At 39.1% G+C, this 24,495-nt stretch overlaps 1 protein-coding gene across 2 annotated transcripts in view; it reads left to right on the top strand.

Moving 5' to 3' along the window:
- The window catches only part of PTPN13 (protein tyrosine phosphatase non-receptor type 13), a 120,867-nt gene that overhangs the window by 82,431 nt on the left and 13,941 nt on the right, over nucleotides 1–24,495 (top strand). The window contains exons 17-35 of one of the 2 annotated variants that reach the window (XM_034064566.1): nucleotides 929–1,091; nucleotides 4,571–4,994; nucleotides 5,162–5,259; nucleotides 7,201–7,257; nucleotides 8,801–8,893; nucleotides 10,222–10,329; nucleotides 11,103–11,234; nucleotides 11,412–11,878; nucleotides 12,893–13,021; nucleotides 14,705–14,798; nucleotides 15,617–15,702; nucleotides 16,585–16,747; nucleotides 17,696–17,910; nucleotides 18,000–18,098; nucleotides 19,563–19,924; nucleotides 20,105–20,279; nucleotides 22,799–22,957; nucleotides 23,624–23,795; nucleotides 23,898–24,108. In XM_034064566.1, the coding sequence (XP_033920457.1) occupies nucleotides 929–1,091; nucleotides 4,571–4,994; nucleotides 5,162–5,259; nucleotides 7,201–7,257; nucleotides 8,801–8,893; nucleotides 10,222–10,329; nucleotides 11,103–11,234; nucleotides 11,412–11,878; nucleotides 12,893–13,021; nucleotides 14,705–14,798; nucleotides 15,617–15,702; nucleotides 16,585–16,747; nucleotides 17,696–17,910; nucleotides 18,000–18,098; nucleotides 19,563–19,924; nucleotides 20,105–20,279; nucleotides 22,799–22,957; nucleotides 23,624–23,795; nucleotides 23,898–24,108 (3,407 nt within the window). Of the gene's footprint in view, nucleotides 1–928; nucleotides 1,092–4,570; nucleotides 4,995–5,161; nucleotides 5,260–7,200; nucleotides 7,258–8,800; nucleotides 8,894–10,221; nucleotides 10,330–11,102; nucleotides 11,235–11,411; nucleotides 11,879–12,892; nucleotides 13,037–14,704; nucleotides 14,799–15,616; nucleotides 15,703–16,584; nucleotides 16,748–17,695; nucleotides 17,911–17,999; nucleotides 18,099–19,562; nucleotides 19,925–20,104; nucleotides 20,280–22,798; nucleotides 22,958–23,623; nucleotides 23,796–23,897; nucleotides 24,109–24,495 lie in introns of both variants that reach the window. The other variant, XM_034064565.1, reaches the window with a different exon arrangement.

Below are 24,495 nucleotides of genomic sequence, written 5' to 3' on the forward strand. Positions count from 1 at the left end.
TCTGTAGTGATGTGAAATACAGCTTCCCTGCCTTGTAAGGAATGAGCCATTATGGAGATAGATCAAAAGCTACTCACAGGGAGAAGCTTTACCCATTGACTGCATTTCTGGGCATCCACCCATGCTCCTGTATAGGACATGGGTATTGAAGGAGCATGGAAGTAAGGATCCTGCATTAGAGGACCGGGTATTGGCAAATGGCATTACTCAGTGTAATTAAGAGATTCACCTATTTCGCTTTTAAATGATTTTATTTCCAGGAGTAGTTAACTTAAACTATAATGGTTGACAATGGCTGACACCTGATCTGGACAATACCAGACAACTTTAATGAGTACAGCATAATCTGGTGGTCATGTATCAGTTTTTAATGAGGTGTTAAGCTTCAAGTACTTATCTTGGTACAGGTATTAAAAACAGGACTTCTAATTGTCTGATAACTTACTGAAAAGCTACAGCCTGTTTCATCTGATATGATTTTTACCTAGAATTGGTAAATTGAAGTTCTAAATTTATTTTTTCAGTAATTTTTAGACCTGGAACATTAACTGATACGATTTCATAATTGGATGGGTATCTAGTTATTTTTTGTTTGAGTTGGCAACACCCCTTGTGACATTATTGGAGGCTTTTGAAAACTCCATCCTGCAAAACGTAATAGTGCTGCTTCTCATTAGTCAGCACTAACAGTAACAGAGACAGATTAAATAATAATAAAGTACCATCTCAGCTAGCCCAGAAGTAGCTTTAAAGTGCTACTTTATAAATCTCAAATTACTTTCAACCTCAATTTTAATAGAAATCTCTCCCATTGGTACTTTTTTGTTTCAGGAAGGTTTGAATGCTGTAACTGTACAAGCAAATACAAAATTCTTTGTAAGTTAAAAGTAATCATTGTCTTTAAATTTTTTATTTCTCCATTGTATAGAAGAAGAAAATAACTTTGCAGAACACGTCAGATGGTATCAAGCATGCATTTCAGACTGACAACAGTAAGACTTGCCAGTACCTTTTGCATCTGTGCTCTTCCCAGCATAAGTTCCAACTACAGATGAGAACCAGGCAGAGCAACCAAGACGCTCAGGACATTGGTAAGAACTGTGATGATGTGTTAGGTTTTAGTAGCAATCTATATGTATTTTTGCAAGGAGAAAACTGAATTTAAGCTTCAGTAATTCCACTGAGTGCTACGTATGTGTAGTTCTACATCTGGAGGGTTTGAACTATAAAGAGAATCTACTAAGTAAGTTTGTTTAGGATTTGCTGGGGGGGAAAGAGTTGGCATATCACACGAGCTGGCACACAGCAGCTCCTCTAAAATAGAAGGAGACTAAAAATAGGTCAGTAATAGTACTTTGTGATTAGATTAATGGCTTTTGGCTTTTTTTCAGAAAAAACTTAAAGATACTTAACTAACAGGATTTTTACATTTTGCTGAACGTGAAATGAATTGCTTTTATGACGTGGAATTACAGATAAAATGGTGTGATCATGAGAAGGCAAATACAATAGGGAGCATTTCATGATGCTGCATCTGTAAGCTGTGGGTGTAGCTGTCTTTATTCCACTTAATGTTTCATGGACCCAGTAAGAAACAACGCTGATGCTAGTCAGTTTTCTTCAGAAATGCCATCTAATTTATATGTATAATATAAAATATAAAGGTGTTCTTTTAGATAGAAGATATTAATTGGAGAATGCAATCCTTTTAAACACACTCTGTATTAATTTATTTACAATTTGGAGCAGAGCTCACTTGGATGGCTGGCTGGAAGTGCTATTTTGGTCAGTCTGCCTGCTCATTCTTTGTTCCCTGTTTTTATCTGTCTGCATTCCAATTGATATTAATCCAGACTTCAACCAGCATAGCTGGGATAGAGTTTGACCCCATTGCTGTGGAGGTTGTGATCTCTAATTTAAAAGAGAGGGGGAAGGGAGGAGAGGCAATGGGGCAGCTCTGCAGCCTTTTTTTCTATTGTCAGGTTCTCAGTGAAAGGAACAGGGCCAAGCCTTTGTACCATTCTCTAGCTTAGTGCTTGCTTATCCTGAATGGCAAAGAAAAGCAGCACATAAAAGTCTTTCTTGGCTAGGCAAACTTGGTTGCTCTTACAAATGCAGTATATGTTGTGCTTTGGGACTCTGGAAAATAATAGCAGTGCAGATAACTTGAAATTCAGAAGTCTCAAATTTCATCAATCATCTGTAAGCAGAAGGAAATAAGTCAGTATTACAGTTAATTCCATTACACTTGGCTCTTAAAATTAAAAACACTTCCAAAACTTTGCTTATGTCATATTTTTACTGATCTAAATTGATCAGCCCTGTTTCTCTTTTCTTCAGGGATATATGCATAGAGCAATAGAGTTACTAGAATATTTTAAAAAAGAGAAAGTATTGTAATAAAGGTAAGAGAAAACAATGATGAATCAGCTAGCCAAAACAGCATATTAATTAATTAGAAGCACTGCTTTTTTTAGAGCAGTGAAATCCCCGGCAGTATTTGGGAAGCATTATTCTTGGCCTATAGAAGCATCAAGTATTTTTGAGGGTTTGTTGTTTTTTTTTCAGAGCCCTTAGAATATCAGTAAAAATGGTGGTTGGAAGCAAAACAGTAAGCAAAAGGGAAGGTGATAATATTATTAATTTGAGGCTGATCACCACAGGAAGTATATGTTTTGAAGGTTCCTTATTTAAAGGTTGGGCTAACAGCTCAGTGAACACAAGCATGTGCCTATAATGCTTGCATGTTCATGGGGAGAAGTACCAGATTTCAGAAGATTAACATACTTTGGAAGATTCTTTAGAAATACAGTATTAGCATCTTGTAAGACTCACCTTGATTTCAGCCACTGAATGGAAAAAGTGTTTCAAGACAAGGGAGAAGGTCCTGGCGTGCATAGTGGCGGTCAACAAATTTTCATGGAACATACCAACAGAGGATGGAAGCGTAAGGGAGAGCACCTGATAGCCCCTGTGATGTATATACCATGACATGTTTTTCATGTGTTGCACAATGTCTTCAGTGACCTGGGAGAAAACATTTTAACACATGTAAATCAAATAGGAAGAATTAGGTTTGGAAAATAAAAGGAGATTGCCTCTTGAGTAACAGTGTTTCTGCATGAGTAGAAAGAGATGAGACATAAAGGTAACTGAGCACTGAGTTTTAAGATGGATATTTGGATTCCTGAAACGACATACAGAAAACCACAAAGATGGAAGCAAGGGCTAGGTCAGGCTTATGCAGGGCAAGTTACTGTTGCATTTAATTCTTGCCTTAGGTATCGGAGGAAGGAATGCCTTTTGGAATGTAAGTGCTGAGGTTGTATTTTCCAAATATACTCTTCTATGGGTAATACTTCAGAATTTAGTTAAGCTAATGGGTGGTGTGTACCAAAAAGTAGCATTTACCTTTTGAGTTCCAGTGCAGCTACTTAAATTAGCTTATTTCCTAGCTGCATGTAGAGTTTAAAAAAACCATACACTAGTTAACCCTAAATCAGAACTATATATGCAGTTTGGGATTGCTTTTCCTCAGACTTCCTTGTGAACTGACTTCAAGACATCAGTGAAGTTTATGAAGGGTTCAGGTGGCCTGATTTCCTTAAAGGCTCGAACAAGCAAACATGTTGATGAAGCTTATCAAGTTTCTGTGCAAGAGCCAAGCCACAGGAACTTAACTGCTAGCCTTAGGAGGCAGTTAGGCTGAGAAATGAGCCTTGCTCAGCTTTGCTCTGCATTAAGAGGGTTAGGCTCAATTGTATTATCTTGCATTTGCTTTCAGCTAAGAACATCCATCCAGACAGTTCCCACGACTCAGCTGACAGTAATTTAATTACAAACCCAAAACCTGTTTCCCTCTGCTGCTTGAAGGAATCCTAGTTCATGAGTCATAAAAATGTGGTAAAAGCCAGTCAACACTTTCTGTTCTGTGCTAAAACATTTATGAATGTTTCTGGCAGAGGAAGTCTCCAGGTGCACCTAAGTGAAACGATGCTCTTTAACCAGGTAGAGATGCTGCCCAATAACTTTGCAGCTGTATTGTAACTGTGTCAGGGGCTTAGTGAAGAAAACTAAGCAATGGGTGGATGGAAGTTGGGTGGAAGTAGGGGAGCCCTTTTTGTTCAAATTCTGGAGAAGATTTGTGTAAGCAGTTTAAGGGAAAGTATAGTCTTCCAGGTCACTTGGCTTGAGGACATTATTTGCTTTGCAGAAGGAGATCATGTGCCTATATATAAGACACTGCAGTTTGACAGGAAATATAAGTCTTCATACTAACAAGAGGATAAGTATTCTGCTATTCCGTGGTTTTGGACTTCACTGCAGTAGATGGTCAGGTTAATGTAATGTCATGAACTCCAAACTTTGCTTCCTGACCAAACTACATGGTGGTTATTTATGTGTACCTGATGATGGTACATACTTTTGAGCATCTAGACAAAATATAGAGAGAAAATATTTGTGTGAGTTGGTAGTTTTAAGATGCTTGCTTTACACAAGGAGGTCACACTAATTCTGCTGTATAATTTAAATTTGTTTGTTTTTTGTTTAAAAAAACCCAAATCCACAGAAAGGGCTTCATTTAGGAGCCTAAATCTCCATGCAGACTCTGTCAAAGGCTTCAACATGGGACGAGCAATCAGTACTGGTAGCCTGGCCAGCAGCACTTTGAATCGTCTTGCTGTTAGACCTCTGTCTGTTCAGGCGGAGATTCTGAAGAGACTGTCCTGCTCTGAGCTCTCACTCTTCCAGCCACTTCCTGGCTCTTCAAAGGACAAGAATGAGAAGACTCCGTGGGAGGAAAGACCCAGGGTTATGAGCAAGTCGTTTCATGATCTGAGTCAGAGCCACATCTCGGTTTACCCCCCAAGGAAAAATATCATTACTGCTTTGGACTCTTCCCCCCAAAAAATAGAAGACATAATGGGCAGAGTCTTTAAGCAAATGCCAAAATTTGATACTGGATCAGCAGCAGGAGCATTAAAACTGAGCAAGTAAGAGTCTCTCTGACCGCCCTGCAATATCTTTGTGTACAGTCAATGTACATTTTGCACCAGTTTTGATTTATTATTCATACCATTATTTTATTACATTGATCCTTCCCTCTCCCAACTTCCTCTTCCCTCTCTCTGGTTTCCCTTCTCTCCTTCTCCCCTTTAAGTTCAAAATCTCATGCAGGTTTAAGTAGAAGCCCTGAAAGAAAGAAAAATGAATCAGACTCATCATCCATTGAAGATACCGGTCAAGCCTACGTTGTAGGTCAGCATGCAAAAACTGGTATTACTGTATTTACTAATGAACCTCTAAAATTGCTTTGGGTGCAACACTTTTTTGATATATTTATTAACTGATGGTAATATTTTTTACTTTAGAAAGGAAGCAGAGTATCAGGTGTTAAAGTAATGGAAGTCAATTGCTTGGTGCTCCTGAATAATTGTTGCAATTAATCAAAAAAGTCCTCCTTTGGACAATACCGGTCTATACACAAGTGTGCAAAGAATTAGTACTTGACAGTAAAAGCTGCTCCAGAAAACATCTTCCATTTTGTCACTTCACATTGACATTTTATTGTATCGATCTTCTAATAATTTGCTAGTTTTCACAGTCTGTTTGTCAAACTTGAACTTTTTTTGGTGCTTTCTGTTTAAGGGTGTAGGGAGTCATTTTTAGAAGTAGACTCAGTTTGGCATAAGCTGGCTGTAGTCTAGTACCTCTGAGCAGTAACTGCACAGCTCTTCCTTGTTTGGTCTCATTTAAATATAATAAATGAGGTACAATATTTTTTTGTGGTGCATTGAGTGTTTCACAAAAAAAACTATTGTAATGATCTAAACCAGACCTACTTACTCCATTTTCAGGGCAAGGATTGGGTTGCACACAAATAGTCTTACTCTAGGCAGTCAAAATACAGAATCTGCATTTTAAAAAATAAAAATCAGAGCCATTAGGTAGGCTTAAATTCACACATTGAATAATTGTGCATTAATTTTTAATACATCTATGTTATGGTTTCTATTTATAGAAGGTTCCCTGTTAGAGTACTAGAAAATACAATGTCTGAGGCGTTTGGCAGCCTTAGCTTGCTTTTGATACCTTGCATTTGCATATTAAATATATTCATTAGCTACAGAATATCAGAAAAAGTAGGAGAGGTTCTAGAGGTCAGATAAATGTACAAGAAAAAAAACAAACCAAAATTGAACCATACCCCCTCCCCCCCAACAAACAACAACAAACAAAACCAAACAGTGTGACATACACTTAGCACATCTGTCCTTACTGTTCTTGAATCCAGGACTGACTTGGGAGCCATACTTTTTCAGTACTGACAACATAAGCCACTGAAGAATGAGACATACAGTTTCTGTAGTACCTGGTTGCAGCCATTTACCGTATGCTTTTAGCTTTAAAATTAGTGTTATCATGTGCTTACCCATGATAATTTGGGCAGCAGTTCTGATAAGGATCCTAGTTACATATCAGATAGTCCTGCTGAATCACATTGCCTATGTTGGTGGGACAGGCATTCTTGCACGATGAAACTCATCAGGTGAAACTTCAGGGTTCAGAGGCTTGGGAAAGACCAGGACTGGTTTCCTAAGAAGCTTAAGTTTTCTTGCCTTGTTTACTTTCATAACTTAATACACTTATTATTTTATCTTCTTTAAGGTATGTCACATTTGCTTGGCATTGATCATTCCAAAGAAAATATGATTCGATGTGCAAACCAATTAAAATAGAAATACTTGATACAAATCAGCTTGTTACTGTAGCAACTTATTTGTTACTTTACAAAATCTGACAAGACCCATGTTGGTTTATTGGGTTAGGCATAATCATGGTACCCTATTTAGAAAAATAGTCTTTGACTTAGTTTCTTAAAGATCCATTAATTTTATCTGAAGTTAACATTGGTTGTAAAGGCCAAACCTCTGTCCTTTGCTTAATTCTTTGCTTTTGCATGAGCCTACTATCTATCTGAACCTTGAACTACAACCACAGTATGAGTAGTTTGGCTTTGCTAACCCAAAGCTACTTCTATGTTTATTCATTTTTAAAATAAGTAATCTGATATTTTGAATGAGCTCATGTGTACTGTGTAAAGTCTGAAACAGACCTTGGTAGCTTTCATATTTAAAACAAAAAAACAACAAACAAAAGACCTAATAACACAATCTAGTATTTCCATTCATGTTACAGGCGTTAGCATGAATACTTCAGGAAATCATCTGTCATCAACGCTATTAAAAGAGAGTGGTAAGTTGATACATAATATGCATGTAGAATTAATTTAGCACTTTTCAAGTGCTTTGCTGTTCCACCTGTCCTATTTCTTAAATACCTCTCCCAATTAGTTGAATAGAACCTTCTCTTAAATACAACTCCTTATGTTTCTTTTGGTTTTCTTCTTGGGGGAGAGGATTTGACATCTCTATGTAATATTTTTCAAATATGAACAGTGTCTGTTTAGTTTGAGACTTGAAAGGTGCTATCGCCTAATATGCCATACTCTTTAAAGCCTATTTCCCTTACTTTGAGGTTACAGATTCTGTAGAGCCTGAGAAGACTGTTTTTTGTTAATTTACTCTTTAGGCTTACCTTGGTTTGGGAGAAAAACTCTTTCAGTGTATTGCACGATCTTGCACACTGCTTTATGCTTGTACCAGTGTGTAGAGCTCACTAGTTTCTGCTGTGTTTGAACTGTATGTTCCACTTAGGGCAAAAATATCCCAGGTACTCTAGACCAAATGAGTTGTATCTTCTCTAGGTAGCAAATTCACGAGTTCAGACTTCCTGTATGTTCCATTTTCTGAAAGTTTAAGGAAATTGGCTTTTTCCAAATCATGCTTCTGTCTCTAAAACATGTGGGTCTACTTCAGCCTGTTAGGAACTCTCTGGAATCACCTAATCATGTAAAACCTATTGTGCTCAAATTTTGGAACAGGGAGAATCAGCAGCCTGTGGAGCTGCAAGTGTGAAAATAAATTTGAGAGGGGTTTTAGTGAATGTTTCTTGAGTTGGTTGTTTTTTAATGAAGGCTCACCATTAAGAGAATTTAATGAGTAACCTTTTAGTAGCTTATATAATAAGCCTCAGTTTCACTTTCGCCAATATGCTTACATCCTGCCTACCTGAGCAGGGCATGTAAACACAGATCTAAACACTTTGCTGAAATAAGACTAATAAAACTGAAGATTCCAGAGCTCAGTTGTATTGTGATTCCAAGAGACTGTGCTAGGTGCTTTTCTTAGGAGGAGTAAAAAATTTTAACTGTAGATGGGAGTAAGTTATAATGATGGTGTTTTTTTGTTTTGGTTTGTTTTTTGGTGGATTTGGGTTTTTTTAATTATTTGGACATGGAAGTGGTAAGTTGGACCTGCTTGTTCAGAACAGCTTTTCAGGTTATCAGAGAAGTAATCTTTTTAAATGGAGTAGAATCACAGAATCGTTAGAGTAAGAAAGGACCTTAAGATCATCTAGTTCCAACCCCACTGCCATGGGCAGAGACGCCTCACCCATGTCACTTGTAGCCCTGTCCATCCTGGGTTTGAACACTGCCAGGGATGAGCACTCACCACTGCTTTGGGCAACCTTTTCCTGAACTTCTCCTGTTTAAGTTTAAACCCATTACCCCTTGTTCTATCACTGCAGTCCCTGACAAAGAGTCCTTCTCCAGCATCCTTATAGCCCCCTTCATATACTGGAAGGCTGCTATGAGGTCTCTACACAGCCTTCTCTTCTCTAAACTTCAAGGCAAGCCTGAAGGGAAGCATTCAGATAATGTCTGTTGGCTTTTCAGTTGATTCTCTGCAAACAACACACAATAGAGTTGCCTCACCAGAAAGAGAGATCACTTTGGTGAACCTGAAAAAGGATGCAAAATTGGGCTTAGGTAAGTGGCTTTAAAATTGTTGTTGTCATGACTGTTCCTAGAAGTCAAAACTGAATTTTTCAGGTCAGTATTTATCGTAGGACTGAGGAAAGCAGCGCAGACAGTAGCTGGATGTTAAAGGTATTTAAGGTGTCAAAGCCTGGACTTATTAGATAGTGCCTGCTTCTGATTTGTTGAGTGTTGTTAACTAAGTCCATTTCTTGGTTTTGTGTTTTTTCTATATTGTAAGTGTAAGATAATATTTTTATTGTGAATTAGTTATCCTAAAAGTTGGCTTTTAAAGTTTATTTCTGTGTTCGGGCACAAGATTTTGTCAATATGGACATCTCAGACTTGTGACAGCTTGAAGGGTTTAAATGAAATAAAAAGGCATTATAAAGCGATTATGTGCTAATTGTGGAGTGTTTTTCTTACTCTTATAATATCATCAGATGGAATGCTAATTTGAAGTTTAAGGAGCCTGGAAGATGAGATATTTGCATTCCATTCTTCCTTCTACTACTGAGTTTTTTCATAAACCCGCATAATTTTTCCCTGTACGAGTAATGAATAATTTGGTGGCAGTATTGTGCTTTAGAGTCTCTGTAAAGTGTTCCTGAGGACATTGTTCTGTCATTCAGAATAGGACTTGTGTAAATTTGAAGAGGTGGGGAAAGTCTACAAGAAAATAATATTTACTGTTTGCCCTCCACAGAGTTGACCAAAAAGGAAAGAAAATCATACGAAATGCACTATTTCTTCTCTTTCTTCCCCATGCAACGCATAAAACCTTGCTATTTTAACTAGAATAGAGAAGACCTGATACCTTCCATTTTCTTTTTTCATCTTGAACATTCTTTCCAGGTTTACCTCATAGAATTAGCTCAAGTAGATGAAAAGTCTAAAAAGAAAACAGGGACTTGAAAAACTTGGTAGGGTCAGAAATTTAGGTGAAGCATCTGACAATAGAGAAACCCAGAAATTTTTAAGTAAGAGAAAATACATTTCATCTGGTCAGCAAATGTGCATTTAATGTCACGTGTTTGTGCCTATGTTTCTCTTTCCACAGTTGCCTTCTGTAACCTTTGCTGGAGTTTTCTGGGAAGCCAGCTAGACAAAATCTGTATTGCTAGCTCAAAAACAGAGAATGCATTAAAAATGCATCAAAAAAGCTTTACCTCTTATTTTCACGTAGACTTCTCTGAGGTGTATATTTTTCTTAGATTTTTTGATTATTAGAATGACTAAGGTTTTACACATTCTGTAATCACAGGATCATAGAATACAGACTTGTGTTAAGTTACACTGTGGTAACTAATATTTTTGCTACTTTGGACTTTTTTTAATAGGCTTTCAAATAGTCGGTGGAGAGAAGACAGGGAAACTTGATCTGGGAATTTTTATTCATTCAATTATTCCCGGAGGGCCAGCTGATTTGGAAGGATCTCTAAAGCCAGGTGAATAGTGTAAATAAGACGAGGTGTATACATGTAAGAAAAGACCAAACACATGTGTAGTATCATTTCCATCTCTGGCTTCAGGCATCCCATTACCTTCTGGATAATTTCTGAAAACTGCTGGTATTTCTTTGTTAAACTATACAAACACAAAAATAATATGAATCAAAGTAAAAATTACAAAGCTTGAAGTAGCAGAAAATTAAAGTTACATGTCAATATAAGGGGTTTATTTGCTACTGTCTCTATAGATGCTTTGTAATTTAACTTTTTTTAAACTCCAAATGCATACTTTGAATTTGGAAAAAGTGAATGTAAGCATATAGCTGGGGCAGGGGGACGGGGCTGGGGCATTGTGGTTATTTCATATCTGGTTTATTTGGTTTGGGTTTTGTTTGGGTTTTTTTTTTCCATTTTAGTCTGTGCCTTGAGCTGAGCTGCATATTGCTTATTTTTCACTTCTTGATTTTTGCTTTTGTGTCCATTTTTCTTACAGCAGAACAGAACATAGAAATAATATGGAAAAGTTTGGCAGGTTTAAAAGAGGAAATACTCATACCCAGTTCTTGTGGTTTGTCTGGGGTTTTGTTAGTTTTTAGAGGGCTTTGGGGAATGGTTTGGTTTTAATGATTAGGGTTCCTTATTCCAGCATCACTTGAATGTTAATAATTTTTAATCCATGCATTGTGTAGAGATTTTCAGACCTGTACTCCACGTTCTCATTGATGGATAAAAATGCAGATGTTTGTATCTGAACAAACCCTTTTGTGCAGGATACCGGCTAATATCCGTAAATAGCACAAGTTTAGAAGGCGTCAGCCACCATGCAGCCTTAGAAATTTTGGAGAATGCACCTGAAGACGTTATACTTGTTATCTCTCAGCCCAAGGACAAGCTATCCAAAGGTATGGAACTTCAGTTACTTCTTTAAGCAACTCCACTAGTATGTGCTTGAAATTCTGTTCTGAGGCTGAATGAAGAAGTGTGTAAAACTTTTACCTGGTTGTAAGCTGAGAAATTTGTGTCATGCTGCAGCTGAGATTACCACCTATTGATGACTGTCTTTTTTTTCTGGTTTTCAGCATCATGTAATGCTGCACACATCAGTAATGGAACCAGGGGTTATTTGAGGAGGCCGTCATCGGTGCAGGACAACGAGGCAGAATCTTCTTCAGAAGAGCACAACCAGTCTCGTGGTCACCAGAGACCTGTTTCAGGGAGTTTGTCTGGCTTCTCGGGTGGCAAGCGGGATGGCAGTGTGAGCTCCCAGGATTCCAGAACTGAGAGTGCCAGCCTGTCTCAGAGCCAGACAACCGGCTTCTTTGGCAAACGTGCAAGTGGTAGAGCCCAGCAGGATCCTCAGCATTACAGTGATTCCCAGTCTGGGCTTTCTAAAATGGACGAGAAGAGAAGATCCTCATCAGACAGTACACGAGCAAAAAATAAAAGGCCTGGGGTAGTGGAGCCTGTGGAATATTCTGACCGAGGGGATTCTGACATGGATGAAGCAACTTATTCCAGCAGTCAGGAGCAACAACCAGCTAAAAAGGCAGAGTGTATTTCATATGAATATTTCCAATCAATATAATAGTGGTAGTGAAATATCTGATTGTGGGTGGGAATAAGGGGAAAAGATATGGGGGAAGGACAGCCTTGCCTGAAAGTTATCCTTCTAATGGGAAATGCTAATAGATAGTTTCTAATAGTTTAATGATTTTGTTAAAAAGAATTTGTTCCAAAAAAATAACTTGAGATAACTTCCCAGCTTTCCAATGTCAGGAGGTGGCCATGTCTTACCAGAGGCAGATTGTACCTTGGGATGAATGTATAGTGCACTTGTTGATTCTTTAGAAAACCTCTTTTCAATTCTGTGTGTTTGTCCAATATGTTCATAGTCTAGTGACCACCCCTAGAGGTAAGTTTATTCACCTGACAGATGTTTTTAAACTAAGCTGTTCCTAGATTAAAGTAGTAGTGATGCACCTGGAATGGGTAGCAACAGAATTCATTGTTTCTGGGGACTGATCTAATCTGTAGAAAACTGCTTTTGTGTACTGAAGTTCAGCAGTGAACCATGCTCTCTGAACAGAGACAGCTTGCTGTTTCACCTTTCCAAAAGAACACACTGGCAAGTACTACAAATTAATTCCTAACTTGCAGTGATTCCTTTTTTCAGCTGCTGGAGGTTATTCAGTCAGGTTGTGGCAGCTCCTGAAAATTAATCCAACAGACTCTTAAGCTGCTGCTATAATACTGAAGAGCTGCAGTTTCTGTGTTCTGTGACCAACTTACTTTTGACAATGAAGACTGAGCTGCTGAAGGTCAAGCACATTTCTGTGCTAAACCTGTTCAATGGCAGCAATGGAAGAGTTAAAGCAATGAGCCTTACTAAATGGTACCTTGCCATGTGGACTCCTTTTGGCTGCATCTGACTCAAAACACACCCTTTAGGGTCATAACTATAAACTTATGTTCTAATGGCAAATCATTCTCTCTCTTTGGTTTTTTTTTTGTGTTTTTGTTTGGTTTGGTTTTTTTGTTCTTGTTTTTCTTTTTAATAAAGGAACCTTCTTCAGCGAATACAGCAAACAAAATGAATTCTAAAAAGGTTACTGCAGCACTTCTTAAACCTGGAGATATCTTTGAGGTTGAACTAGCCAAAAAAGATAACGGCTTGGGAATAAGTGTCACGGTACTGTTTGACAAGGTTTTTAGATGTTTTCTCTTTTTCTCTACTCCCAGCAACCCATTAAATTGATATATTACAAGGAAGCATATTTTCTGGAGTCCCTGTTAAGTATATAGTTTTACAGGTGTATGATTAATCTTACTAAAGCTGAAAAGTGAATACTATTTTATATCCCTTTTCTTGTCATCTGCCCTTTTAAGTAACTCTTGTTTGTTGTTTTATGGTGAAGCCCCAAAGTCCTAATAGAATCTTATCACAGAAAGCAAGGTGGTCTTTGTCCCTTGCTACCTAATACTGTGGCAGATTTACAATGGAAAGAAAAAAGACCTTCCCTGACTGGCATCACAGGCTGTCGAGACAGTAGTGTGACTTATATGAGTATCTATGCACATCCACACACATACCATGCTCAGGGTTCTCCCTCTGCTGGATAAAAGGCAGAAAGCAAAAAAACTGCTTAAATTCAAGCAAGACCTGGCTGACACTGCTTTCTTGCAAAATCAAATAAAAATATTTTTTTAATTCACTCATTTCTCCTCAGGCTATAAAATTCTGAAGGGAGTTCATGTTTAGGGCTCAACATGGTGGAGAGTGGCACTTGAGAGAAGAAAAGGATGATTTATAACTGAGATGCACAAGTTTTTCACTGCTCCTGTTCTTGTTTTCAAAAATATATTTTGGTACTTTAATGTAGAGGTATCTCTGATCACCAGACTACACGATAATTCAGAAAAGGAAAAATTGCTGAAATTGTAACAGTAAAGAGCAATTACTAGTTCAAAACTGATGGCTTTCACTGGCTGTGTGGCCTTTTCCCATATGTGGCCGTAAGCCTAGACATGTAGGTGGAGTGCCAATTCACAAGCCTAGCACTGTTTTCATATATATGGCTAATATTGTAAAAGGAGCAGCATGAAACTTTATTATTTTAACATCCCAGACTATCCAAAGTAATATTGCTTTGTCAAGCTTGTAACTTGAGACAGCTGGAAGAACAAAAGTTCAGCAGGAGTTTTTTATAGAATAGCATATTCTGCCTAGTGTATGCATGCACTGGCTTTGTAGAAAACATTATAAGATGCCAACCAATGCAAAGATTTCCCTTAAAGGATGACTAAAGGTTGGAAGGGACCTCTAAAGATCATCTATGTCCACACTTGTGCCCCTGCAAGTGAGCAGAAAGGCTAAGGCCCTCCAAAAACAATGCCATTTGAGCTTGAGCAGATTTTTTCAGCTTAGACCTTCAAATTTGTATGAGCTGAGAGAAGGCAGCACTCCCTGGTTTCCCATTACATGAGTTTGGAGTAGAGCACTGCATGGGTATGCATCTTCTGCTTTAGCATGCTGTGTTCTCACACATACCTGAGCTTCGATATGCATGCAAGCATGTAAAACCTGGCATAATGCAGACATGCTTCTGCTGAAGAACATTTATTTGATGTAGGTGCATTTGCATTGTCATGCATCACCTTTTTACAATCTCCCCACCCCAAACTGAATTTGTAATAAATAGCATGACTGCAAAAAACATGCTTTGGGTTGTTTTGGTTTTAATAGTTTGGCTGTTCTTACATGCCAGTAGCCCTAGTGCTTCCTGAGTACAGTTTTCCTTGTGTGACACTGTGTTTGATTAGTAAGTATTTTAACTGCAAGAAGACTAACATCCTGTTTTTGCTTTCCATTTAGGGAGGTGTAAATACTAGCATAAGGCACGGTGGTATTTATGTGAAAGCGGTTATTCCCCAGGGAGCAGCTGAAGCAGATGGCAGAATAGAAAAAGGTAGTATTTCAGTTCTTACAGCTGGGACTCTTAATGTGAAAAAAAGAGCAGATAACTGTCTGTGAGGGACTTGACCATACACTGTGGCCTAGAAGCTATATTTGCCTTCTTTCATTGTACCTTTTTAACTGGAAATAAGAGCTGTTTTTCTAAGGTACTGCATTTGCAGTTGCCATTTTAAATATTGCTTTTATTAAGTGTAGAACAACTGCAGAACCAACAGAAAACTGCTGAGACTCTGGAAAGGAAAAGTAGGAAGTAGGCTGTAACAGGAGAAAAAAAAAGTACAAAAATCCTGCAGCCTGTGTTAATGGAGAACATTTCTCTGTTCCAGCCATGGGGAGAGAGGGCTTTCTATTATTTGCGGCCTTCTTGAATGACATGCTGGGCAACTTAATACAGAAAATGGATGTAATTGTTATGGGTTTTCTTGTTTGAAACCCAGGCCACATTCCTTATTGAAGTAAGAATTCCCACTGTAGACTTAAGATTTGCTTTTAATAAAGAGTCTGAGCTTTGTGGCAGACTATCATTCTGATGGTTAACACTAACTTTGATGTGGGGTTATCCCACAGAGTCATAGAATTACATAGGTTGGAAAAAAACTTTAATATCACTGACATATTAAAGTATATTCACTATTCAACCATATAGTTTAGTTGCAAAGCTCTATTCTTGACTTGGCGTGTGGAGGGGAAGGAGAATTTCCTTCAACAGTTGTCCTTGTTAGCTGAGACTTGAAGGTTTCTGTGCGTCAATAGGTTTCACAGATGATGTTCTGCCTGCCTTTTCTTAAATTATCAGTCAATCATTTGTAGGTGACCGTGTGCTCTCCGTCAATGGGATTAGTTTGGAAGGTGCTACCCATAAGCAAGCTGTTGAAACGCTAAGGAACACTGGGCAGGTAAGTGGCTGCTGGTTCTACTTCTATGTATAGTAAACCATGTCTTCACTCATGGAGAGAGGTAAAAGATCCTGAAGAAGACTGGAATTCTCCCCAGTGTCATGGTTGCTTTAGGTGTGTTTTCTTAGACTCCTTGGCTGCCTGGGCCTTGAGTCTTGCTGCCCACCCTCGTGAAATTCTGGCTCTGTTCAGGTCACATTTCTACATGGAACTGGATTTTCCTTCTCCCTGGGATTCATAAGAAGGAAGCCCAGGTGCATGGGTTGGAAAGCAGCTGTAGCAGCATGCTACAGACAGGTCTCAAATCTGTCTGAGGAGATTTGGGAACCACTGAGGAGACAAGAGCCTCCACATATGCAGCAGTGTTTGCAGGCTGTGCTGGTAGCTTTATTTGAGTCTTAGGCTTTTTTGAATAGCACTTGGTTCTGTCAGTGGTACCTCCTCATTTAATAGTGTTATTTATGTCAGCTGCTTCATATGTGGAGGTACATGCACACCTGGAAATAGCCAGTGAATATACACATTAAGAGCTGCTAAAGACTGCTATTTGTGGTCACTTTATAAACTCCATTTATTTATTTGTAAAGCTCTATTCCCTTAATGGATGTGAAAATGACACTTTCTTTGATGCTTCTTAACCAACTCACAGCCTTATTGGAAGAAAACCCTGTGTTGGCAAACATCTTGCCAACTCCATTAGTGTCTTCTGAAGACTGTCACTGCCCTTAAAATAAGGAACAAATGGAAGGTGGAAGGGGAGAGAAGTGTCTATAAAGTTTACTCCTGTAAAACTCAGGGCCCTGACAAGTTAGAAAGAAACACATACTCTAGACTGTGCTATCTGCATGACTGTTGCTAGTTGAGAATGTTTCATCTCTTTAGGTGGTGCATCTGCTGTTGGAAAAAGGTCAGCTTTCAATGGCCAAGATTCATGCTCCAGTAACACCACAATGCACACCTCCAAATCAGGTGGGGCAATGTGAGCCACAGGAGAAGCCAGCGACAAAAACTACAAATGCCAAAGAATACAGCTTTGTCACTGCAGGTCAGGTCATATAGGACAATTGTCTGAACTTTCAAAGCATCCTTTGGGTTTTGGAATATTTTTCTGCGTATCTTCTGTAGAATAGAAAGACAGACAAGGAGAAAGAGCTGGTAGGAATCTATACCAAGCTCCTACACATAGTGCGGTCCCTTCCTTTTTTGTGCTATACCATTTGCTTTTAAAATTTCCTTTCAGATCTTGGTAATTGTATTTAGTTACTGTTAACTGCTCTCTCGCAGTTCCTTGTTTTTTCCCAGTTTCACCAGTCTTGCAGGACAGGGCTATGGCACAGCTGGAATAAAAGGGGTACTGCTAAGGAGTATATAATATATATATAAATATATAAATAAGTATTTGTATATATATTTATATACAAATACTTGTATATAAATGAGAGATTCTGTAGGTCCTGCTGTTCCTATCTAGGTGAGAGAAAATATCAGGAACTGGATGAAGAGAGACAAGGGATTTGTTTAGCTGACTAGAGTTTCATGTATTTCAGCACCTCTTGCTGGAGACCTGTGAAAGTGGAGAGAAGCCTACCCAGATGGGGAAACCACTGCAGATACCTTTTGGTCTTCCTGCATGGGATTTATCCTGTCTGCCAGGAGCTCTGGTTGCTGCTCTTAGTAATGTCCGACAAGTGGCTGGGAAGGCTGTTTCACTCTGCTTTAACAGGCTCCTTAGTGGACTTTCTGGGGAACAGTATTTTGAAGACACCCTGGCTTTCTGTATAGTGTGGATGCTGTCAAGACAAGCCAGCAGTCATAATCAGCTTTTTATTCTCTTTAACTTGGATGGATCTTCTAGATAATTCTTGTGTCCAGGAAAGTGGAAGAACCTTGTGAGAAGAAGAGTGTGCATCCTCATGTCTGGAGTAAGAATGCCAGACACTTTTTATATGGCCAGTGTGCTGTCAGAAATAATAAGTTAATGTTTCTTTTGCAGAGAACACATTTGAGGTAAAGCTGTTGAAGAACAGTTCAGGCCTTGGGTTCAGTTTCTGCCGTGAAGATAACCTTACCCCAGAGCAACTGGGCTCAACTATTGTGAGGGTGAAAAAGCTCTTCCCTGGGCAGCCTGCAGCAGAAAGTGGGCAAATAGAAATTGGGGATGTCATTCTGAAAGTGAATGGATCATCCCTAAAGGGTTTATCCCAGCAGGTTTGTACCTTAGTAGTGAAACTTATGCTATGATAGTCTTGCAAGTCTTGGGGGTCTGCATCTAATAACAAATCCCACTGTGGCCATAGGAAGTCATCTCTGCTCTGAGAGGAACATCCCCAGAAGTCTCTCTTCTCCTTTGTCGACCACCATCTGGTATACTACCAGACATCGATCCTTCTTTATTGGTAAGGTGTACGGCATATGATGTTTATGGGGGGTATTAATGGCTATTTGTAAGGTCTGGTGGGTGGGTTATTTAAATGGATAAAGATGGGGAGGGTGCTCACAGAAATATTGTCCTTAAAGTAAATCCCTGAGGTGTCTATTAAGCATTTTGGGGAAATGTGAAAAGAATGCAGGACTTTACTATTTAATTTTCCCCCACACACTCCATTTTGTGGCTTAAGACACTGGAAATTGGCTTAATGCGCTGATTTTGTGTCAAAAGGTTTCTTTGCAGACCAGTGGTTTGAAGTTGATCTCAAATAGAAATTCAGTCTTTCTGTAGCCTATGTTAAGAATATTCTGTGAAACACAGGTTTGTCTGATTCTGATGCACATAAATCCAGGGGAAAATAAAATATTTACTTACTGGAAATTAAAGGTGTCCCAGATAATATTTTAAAAATGCTCCAATAACTAAATTGAATGAACAGAAGGCCACTTTCAGATACTTGGAAGACATGGAAATTAAATGTGTTTCAGCAATAGAGAATGTAGCAGGTAATTTGCCTGAAAAGTAGGCTTTCCATAATACAGGGAAGTGTAAAACTAAGGGAGACAAATCTTCAGTTTGTTATTTTAGTATTATTCTCAATCAAACCCATTCAACTCTGATGACAAACTTAAATGTACAAATGCAAATCTAAATGAAGTTAAAATAGGAGATAAACAACTGAACAAACTAGTAATACAAATAATTAGTCCTGTAATTAAACTGTAGTATGGAATAACTTTAATAAGACAGTGCATATATTAAAAGAAGAGGAAAAATAAGTGGCAATTTTTGTTTATAACGTTCAGATTGGTGTGTTCATGAACACAAGAATTTAGCCATAAAAGCATAAATAAACCTTTTAAACTTCATGTGTCTGCTAGCTGACATCATTCTTGGGAATCTGTGATTATTAGCAAAACTGTTCTTCATCTGCATGGGAGTCAATAACTTGACTGTACAGTCTCCACTGGACATAAATTACCATGGGTTTTGTAGTCTATTGTGTAGCCTTTTGCTAGAAAGGTTCCATATTTCCTTCCTGTGTGAGAATTATTTGACTTCAGTTGTCTTTTAAGCATCAGCAGTGTATTCTAGTTGTAAGGGATTTCATGGTAATTGCCTATATGACTGTTGGGCATGGCTTAAAGGGATCTTGTCAGTAGGCTCTCTCCAGTACTAAAGCCAAGAGCATATTTGTTTTCCTTAGATGAATTTGCAGTTCTGTAGCAGTATATGTTTCGAGAGTTTACAAGCTTTATCTTGCCCAAGTTGTGTTGAACTCGGTGAAACTGTGCTATGATATGTTTATACATCTTGGGCAACATCTGAATGGAAGGAGCCACTAACTATTTGGCAATTTTATGTAGTCTTTGTAACTTCTTTTGTCATCAGAACTGGAATTTCATGAACTATATGTCCTTGCTCTCTTTAGACTCCCATTCATTCACCCCAACAAGTATTTCCTGATGTCAGCAGACAAGTTTCTGGTCTATCAAATGGAGAACAAGGTGATAGCTCAGATGAAAATGAAACTACTGATGTGAGCAAAAAAGGGCTAAAATCTTCCTCTAGAAGAGACAGCTACAGTGACAGCAGCAGGAGTGGTGATGAGGAGGTGATAGACTCACCAGCACAAGTGGGCCTTGGCTGGAGTTCTGCGCTATACCAAGCTTCAGATGAAGTTATGACACAAGCACATAGTCAGTATGAGGCACAAGGTGGTCAGGAGGAGGCTGTTCGCACCATCTCATATCCTGATCCAGAGGCTCCTAGCAAGTCAGAGCTTGAGAACAGGTATACTGTTTATAATGATACTTGTAATATTGAAGAAGGTGTTTATAAAAATAAGTTATTGGACTTTTATGTTTTGCTTTTTAAATCTGCATGAAGTCAGTGTTGGTCCATATATTCATTTATGGTTGACAACCACATTGTACAAGCTGATCCTTGGGTTTTTTGCTTTTTTATCTGTAGTGATTTGCCACTGGATTTGCCACTGATCCCAATCTGTAGAACTGTTGCTGATGTTACCACATCTATTTTAATAAATGACTGTTACGGTACTACTGCTTCTGAGCTGACTCCGCACTTGGGAGAAGTGGATTCATTACTCAGCCAGTTGGAAAAAAATGCTGAAGAATATGAGCCGGTAACTTACTATTTCTGTCTTTCAGTGGCATAAATGTATTTATTGCTGTGGCCAACTGAAAGTTGTTTTAGCCTTGGCATCAGAGTGAGTGAATAGCAGTTAGGCATATTGATTTACAAATAGGATAGTTGTAGGCACATTCATTTGTAACCAGTGAACTGCAGCTGCTAATACAAATGTCCACAAGGGTTTTCTGTCTGGACTCCTGAGGATTTGAATCATTTCGTTATGTGAAATTGTAGGCATCCATATGTACATAGATAGATGTGTATATGTCTATTTCAGGTGACATTTCAGCCTGGAAAACTTGGCATTAAATATGGAACCACCCCTCATCCATGTGCTCAGAAAAAGCTTAAATGGCAGATGTCCTGTTACTTTTATGTGTGTTTGTTCAGAGATCATAAGATAAACTGGGGCAGCGGGAATATCAGGAGACTGTTCTTTGCAGCATTTGTATCTATGAATCTCAAAGCCTTTCTTCTCTGCTTCAGAAAGCAGCATATTTTTGAGACTCTTCTGAAATAGCTTCTTGCCACCCCATAAATGCCTTGTGTATCACAGAAGGAACTTCTGCTTCCATATGCTCACATACTCTGTTCACAGATGGAAAAAAATGAAAGTTGAGCCTTGATATGTCCCAATTGTGAGAGTCTTTCAGGTTACAAAGCTGCTTTAGATCATACTCCATTTTGACAGGAAACTGTCCTTTTCTTAATCCCTTTTTCAGAAGGTTTTCTAAAACCTTCCTGGTGCTCTATGAGTTTCTATGCAGATGAGGCAGATCTATGTTTTTCAAATCAAACTTAATGGAAATTAAAATAGGAAAAACATGCCCATGTGTTCAGTTCCAAGATAAGCTATGGTACTGTATCTCACTATAGGAAAATACATGCACCTGTTCAGTTCAGCAATTCATAGAATCATAAAATACTTAGGATTGGAAAGGACCTTAATATCATCAAGTTCCAACCCCCCTGCCATGGGCAGGGACACCTCACACTAAACCCCGTCAACCAAGGATCTGTCCAATCTGGCCTTGAACACTGCAACGATGGAGCATTCACAACTTCCCTGGGCAACACATTCCAGTGCCTCACCACAGTAAAGAACTTCCTTATATCCAATCTAAATTTCCCCTGTTTAAGTTTGAACCTGTTACCCCTTGTCCTATCACTACATTGCCTAATGAATAGTCCCTCACCAGCATCCCTGTAGGCCTCCTTCAGATACTAGAAGGCTGCTATGAGGTCTCCACACAGCCTTCTCTTCTCCAGGCTGAACAGCCCCAGCTTTCTCAGACTGTCTTCATACAGGAAGTGCTCCAGTTCCCTGATTATCCTCATGGCCCTCCTCTGGACTTGCTCCAACAGTTCCATGTCCTTTTGATGTTGAGGACACCAGAACTGCACACAATACTTCAAGTGAGGTCTCACAAGAACAGAGCAGAAGGGCAGGATCACCTCCTTTGACCTGCTGCTCATGCTCCTTTTGATGCAGCCCAGAATACAGTTGGGTTTCTGGGCTGCGAGTGCACACTGAAGCTGGCTCAAGTTCATTTTCTCATCAACCAACACCCCCAAGTCCTTCTCTGCAGGGCTGCTCTGAATCTCTTCTCTGCCCAACCTGTAGCTGTGCCTGGGATTGCTCCAACCCAGGTGTAGGACCTTGCACTTGGCATGGTTAAACTTCATGAGGTTGGCATCAGCCCACCTGACAAACGACAAGCATGTCAAGGTCCCTCTGGATGACATTCCTTCCCTCCGGCATATCAACCGAGCCACACAGCTTGGTGTCATCAGCAAACCTGCTGAGGACACACTCAATCCCGCTGTCCATGTCACCGACAAAGATGTAAAAAAGACCAGTCCCAACACCAGTCCCTGAGGGACACCACTTGTTACTGGTCTCCAGCTGGACATTGAGACATTGACCACAGTCTTCGCGTGTGGCCATCCAGCCAGTTCTTTATCCACCAAGTGGTCCACCTATCAAATTGATGTCTCCCCAATTTAGAGACAAGGATGTCAGGCAGAATTTCCCCTTAGTGAATCCATGCTGGCTGTCACCAAGCACCTTGTTGTATTTCATGTACCTTAGCATGCCTTCCAGGAGAATCTGCTCCAAGATTTTGCCAGGCACAGAGGTGAGACTATTCCTGATTGATGTGATTTCCTGATGTGAATTCCTGATGTGATGTCTTATTTGAAAAACACATAGCCATTTTTATATATGGCAGCTAGTTGAGGGTAAAACAAGGTGTTGGTTTTGGTGAGTGCCTTCACTACTTTTAGATTATAGACCTTTGGCCCAAGGTTAGCTCCATGCAAAATAGTAGTCCATCTGAATTCATCAGAAGCAGCTAAGCTGACCCTGCTAAGACATATTGGTACGGTCCAGGCTTGTGTTCCACTTAAACCAATATGTAGAACCATTTTCTGTTTCTAACTGTCTTAAATTCAATTAAGTGTTCAAATTGCTTCTTTTTGTCTGTTTAAAGTGCTCTTTTCTTCTCTTAGGAGGCAGAGCTTCGAGTCACTATGACAAAGTCAGAAAAGGGCAGTCTGGGTTTTACGGTAACCAAAGGTAGCGATAATGTTGGCTGCTATATTCATGACATAGTTCAAGATCCTGCCAAAAGTGATGGAAGACTACGACCTGGAGACCGACTGATAAAAGTGAGAGGATTAATGTTTTCAGATACAGGGACTGCATGAAAAGGACAACTTTGACTCAAATATGGTTAATGAACAAAGACACGCACCTTCTGAGAGGCTTAATTTGATAGCAGTTAGTTAGACAAAAAAACACAAGTATGACAATGTGACAAGATCGCTGAAGAGAGTTATGGTATGTCCCACAGTTAGGCATGTGTGCATCTACTGTTCATGACGGCAAAAAATGGTTCAAAGGGAAAAACAGTCATTGATTAAATAACATGGTTGCCCAGGTATGTGGAGGAGTTGTTGGTTAAATACATCTATGACTAGCATATTGTTCAGAAATAAAATTTACGACTTGCTTTAGGAGGGTTTACTGGGTACGTATCATGTAGTACAGGTGTTCATGATAGAATCATGAAACAGTTTGGGTTGGAAGGGACTTTTAAAGGTCATCTAGTCCAACCTCCCTGCAGTTAGCAAGAGTATCTTCAACTACATCAGGCTGCTTAGTGTTTTATCCAACCTGACCTTGAATGTTTCCAGAGATTGGACATCTAACCTGTTCCAGTGTTGCATCACCCTCATGATAAAAAGCTTCTCCCTTATATCTAGTCTGAATCTACCCTATGCTGTTTTACTCAGAACCTAACATGGAGATCTGTGTTGCTTTCATTTTCCCAGGTTAATGACATTGATGTCACTAACATGAGTCACACTGATGCAGTAAACTTTCTCCGCACTGCCCCGAAGACTGTCAGATTAGTGCTAGGGCGTGTTTTGGAGCTACCGAAGATGCCAGTGCTGCCTCATTTACTGCCTGATATTACACTAATGTGCCATAAGGAGGAGCTAGGTAACACAGTAGTATACTGATTTTTTTCTCTAAAACAATTTTTTCCCTTCAGTTACAAAGAATAAACCTGATTTCCTTCTCTTCCCCTTGTTTCTTGCAAAGGTTTGTTATTATCAGGAGGTCACGACAGCCTTTACCAAGTTGTGTATATCAGTGACATTCTCCCCAGATCGGTTGCTGCCAGAGAAGAGAGTCTCCGTGCACTAGATATTATCCATTATATTAATGGAGTAAGCACACAGGGGATGACTCTGAAAGAAGCCAAAAGAATGCTGGAAACATACCTTCCGAAAGTGGTGCTTAAAGTGACAAGGTATGTTTTGGAAGCAAATGCATCCCTGTACTCTTTGATTTGATTGCAGGATTTTATGAGTATATGGGCAAAATGTTTTTCTAGTATAACAACTAATTCACAAGAGTGCTACTAGGTAGCATGTATTTGAGGACTGATGCCACAGAAAGGGTCTCTGTTCACAGCTGTGCTTCAATGGAACAGAATGGTACTTAAAAAACATTTGCTGTGCTTTTTATTTATCTGGAAGACAAGATTATATTCCAGCTATCAAGTGCAAGTGCTAAAAATACCATTTTCAAAATATGCCACAGGTGACTTAAAGCATGATCAGCAGTTGTAATAATAGTACATACTTACATCAATATCTGATTATTACCATGATTTTTTTTAATAAAAATTTATGTT

The sequence above is a fragment of the Melopsittacus undulatus genome, chromosome 7 (assembly GCF_012275295.1).
Source record: "Melopsittacus undulatus isolate bMelUnd1 chromosome 7, bMelUnd1.mat.Z, whole genome shotgun sequence".
Classification (NCBI taxonomy): domain Eukaryota; kingdom Metazoa; phylum Chordata; class Aves; order Psittaciformes; family Psittaculidae; genus Melopsittacus; species Melopsittacus undulatus.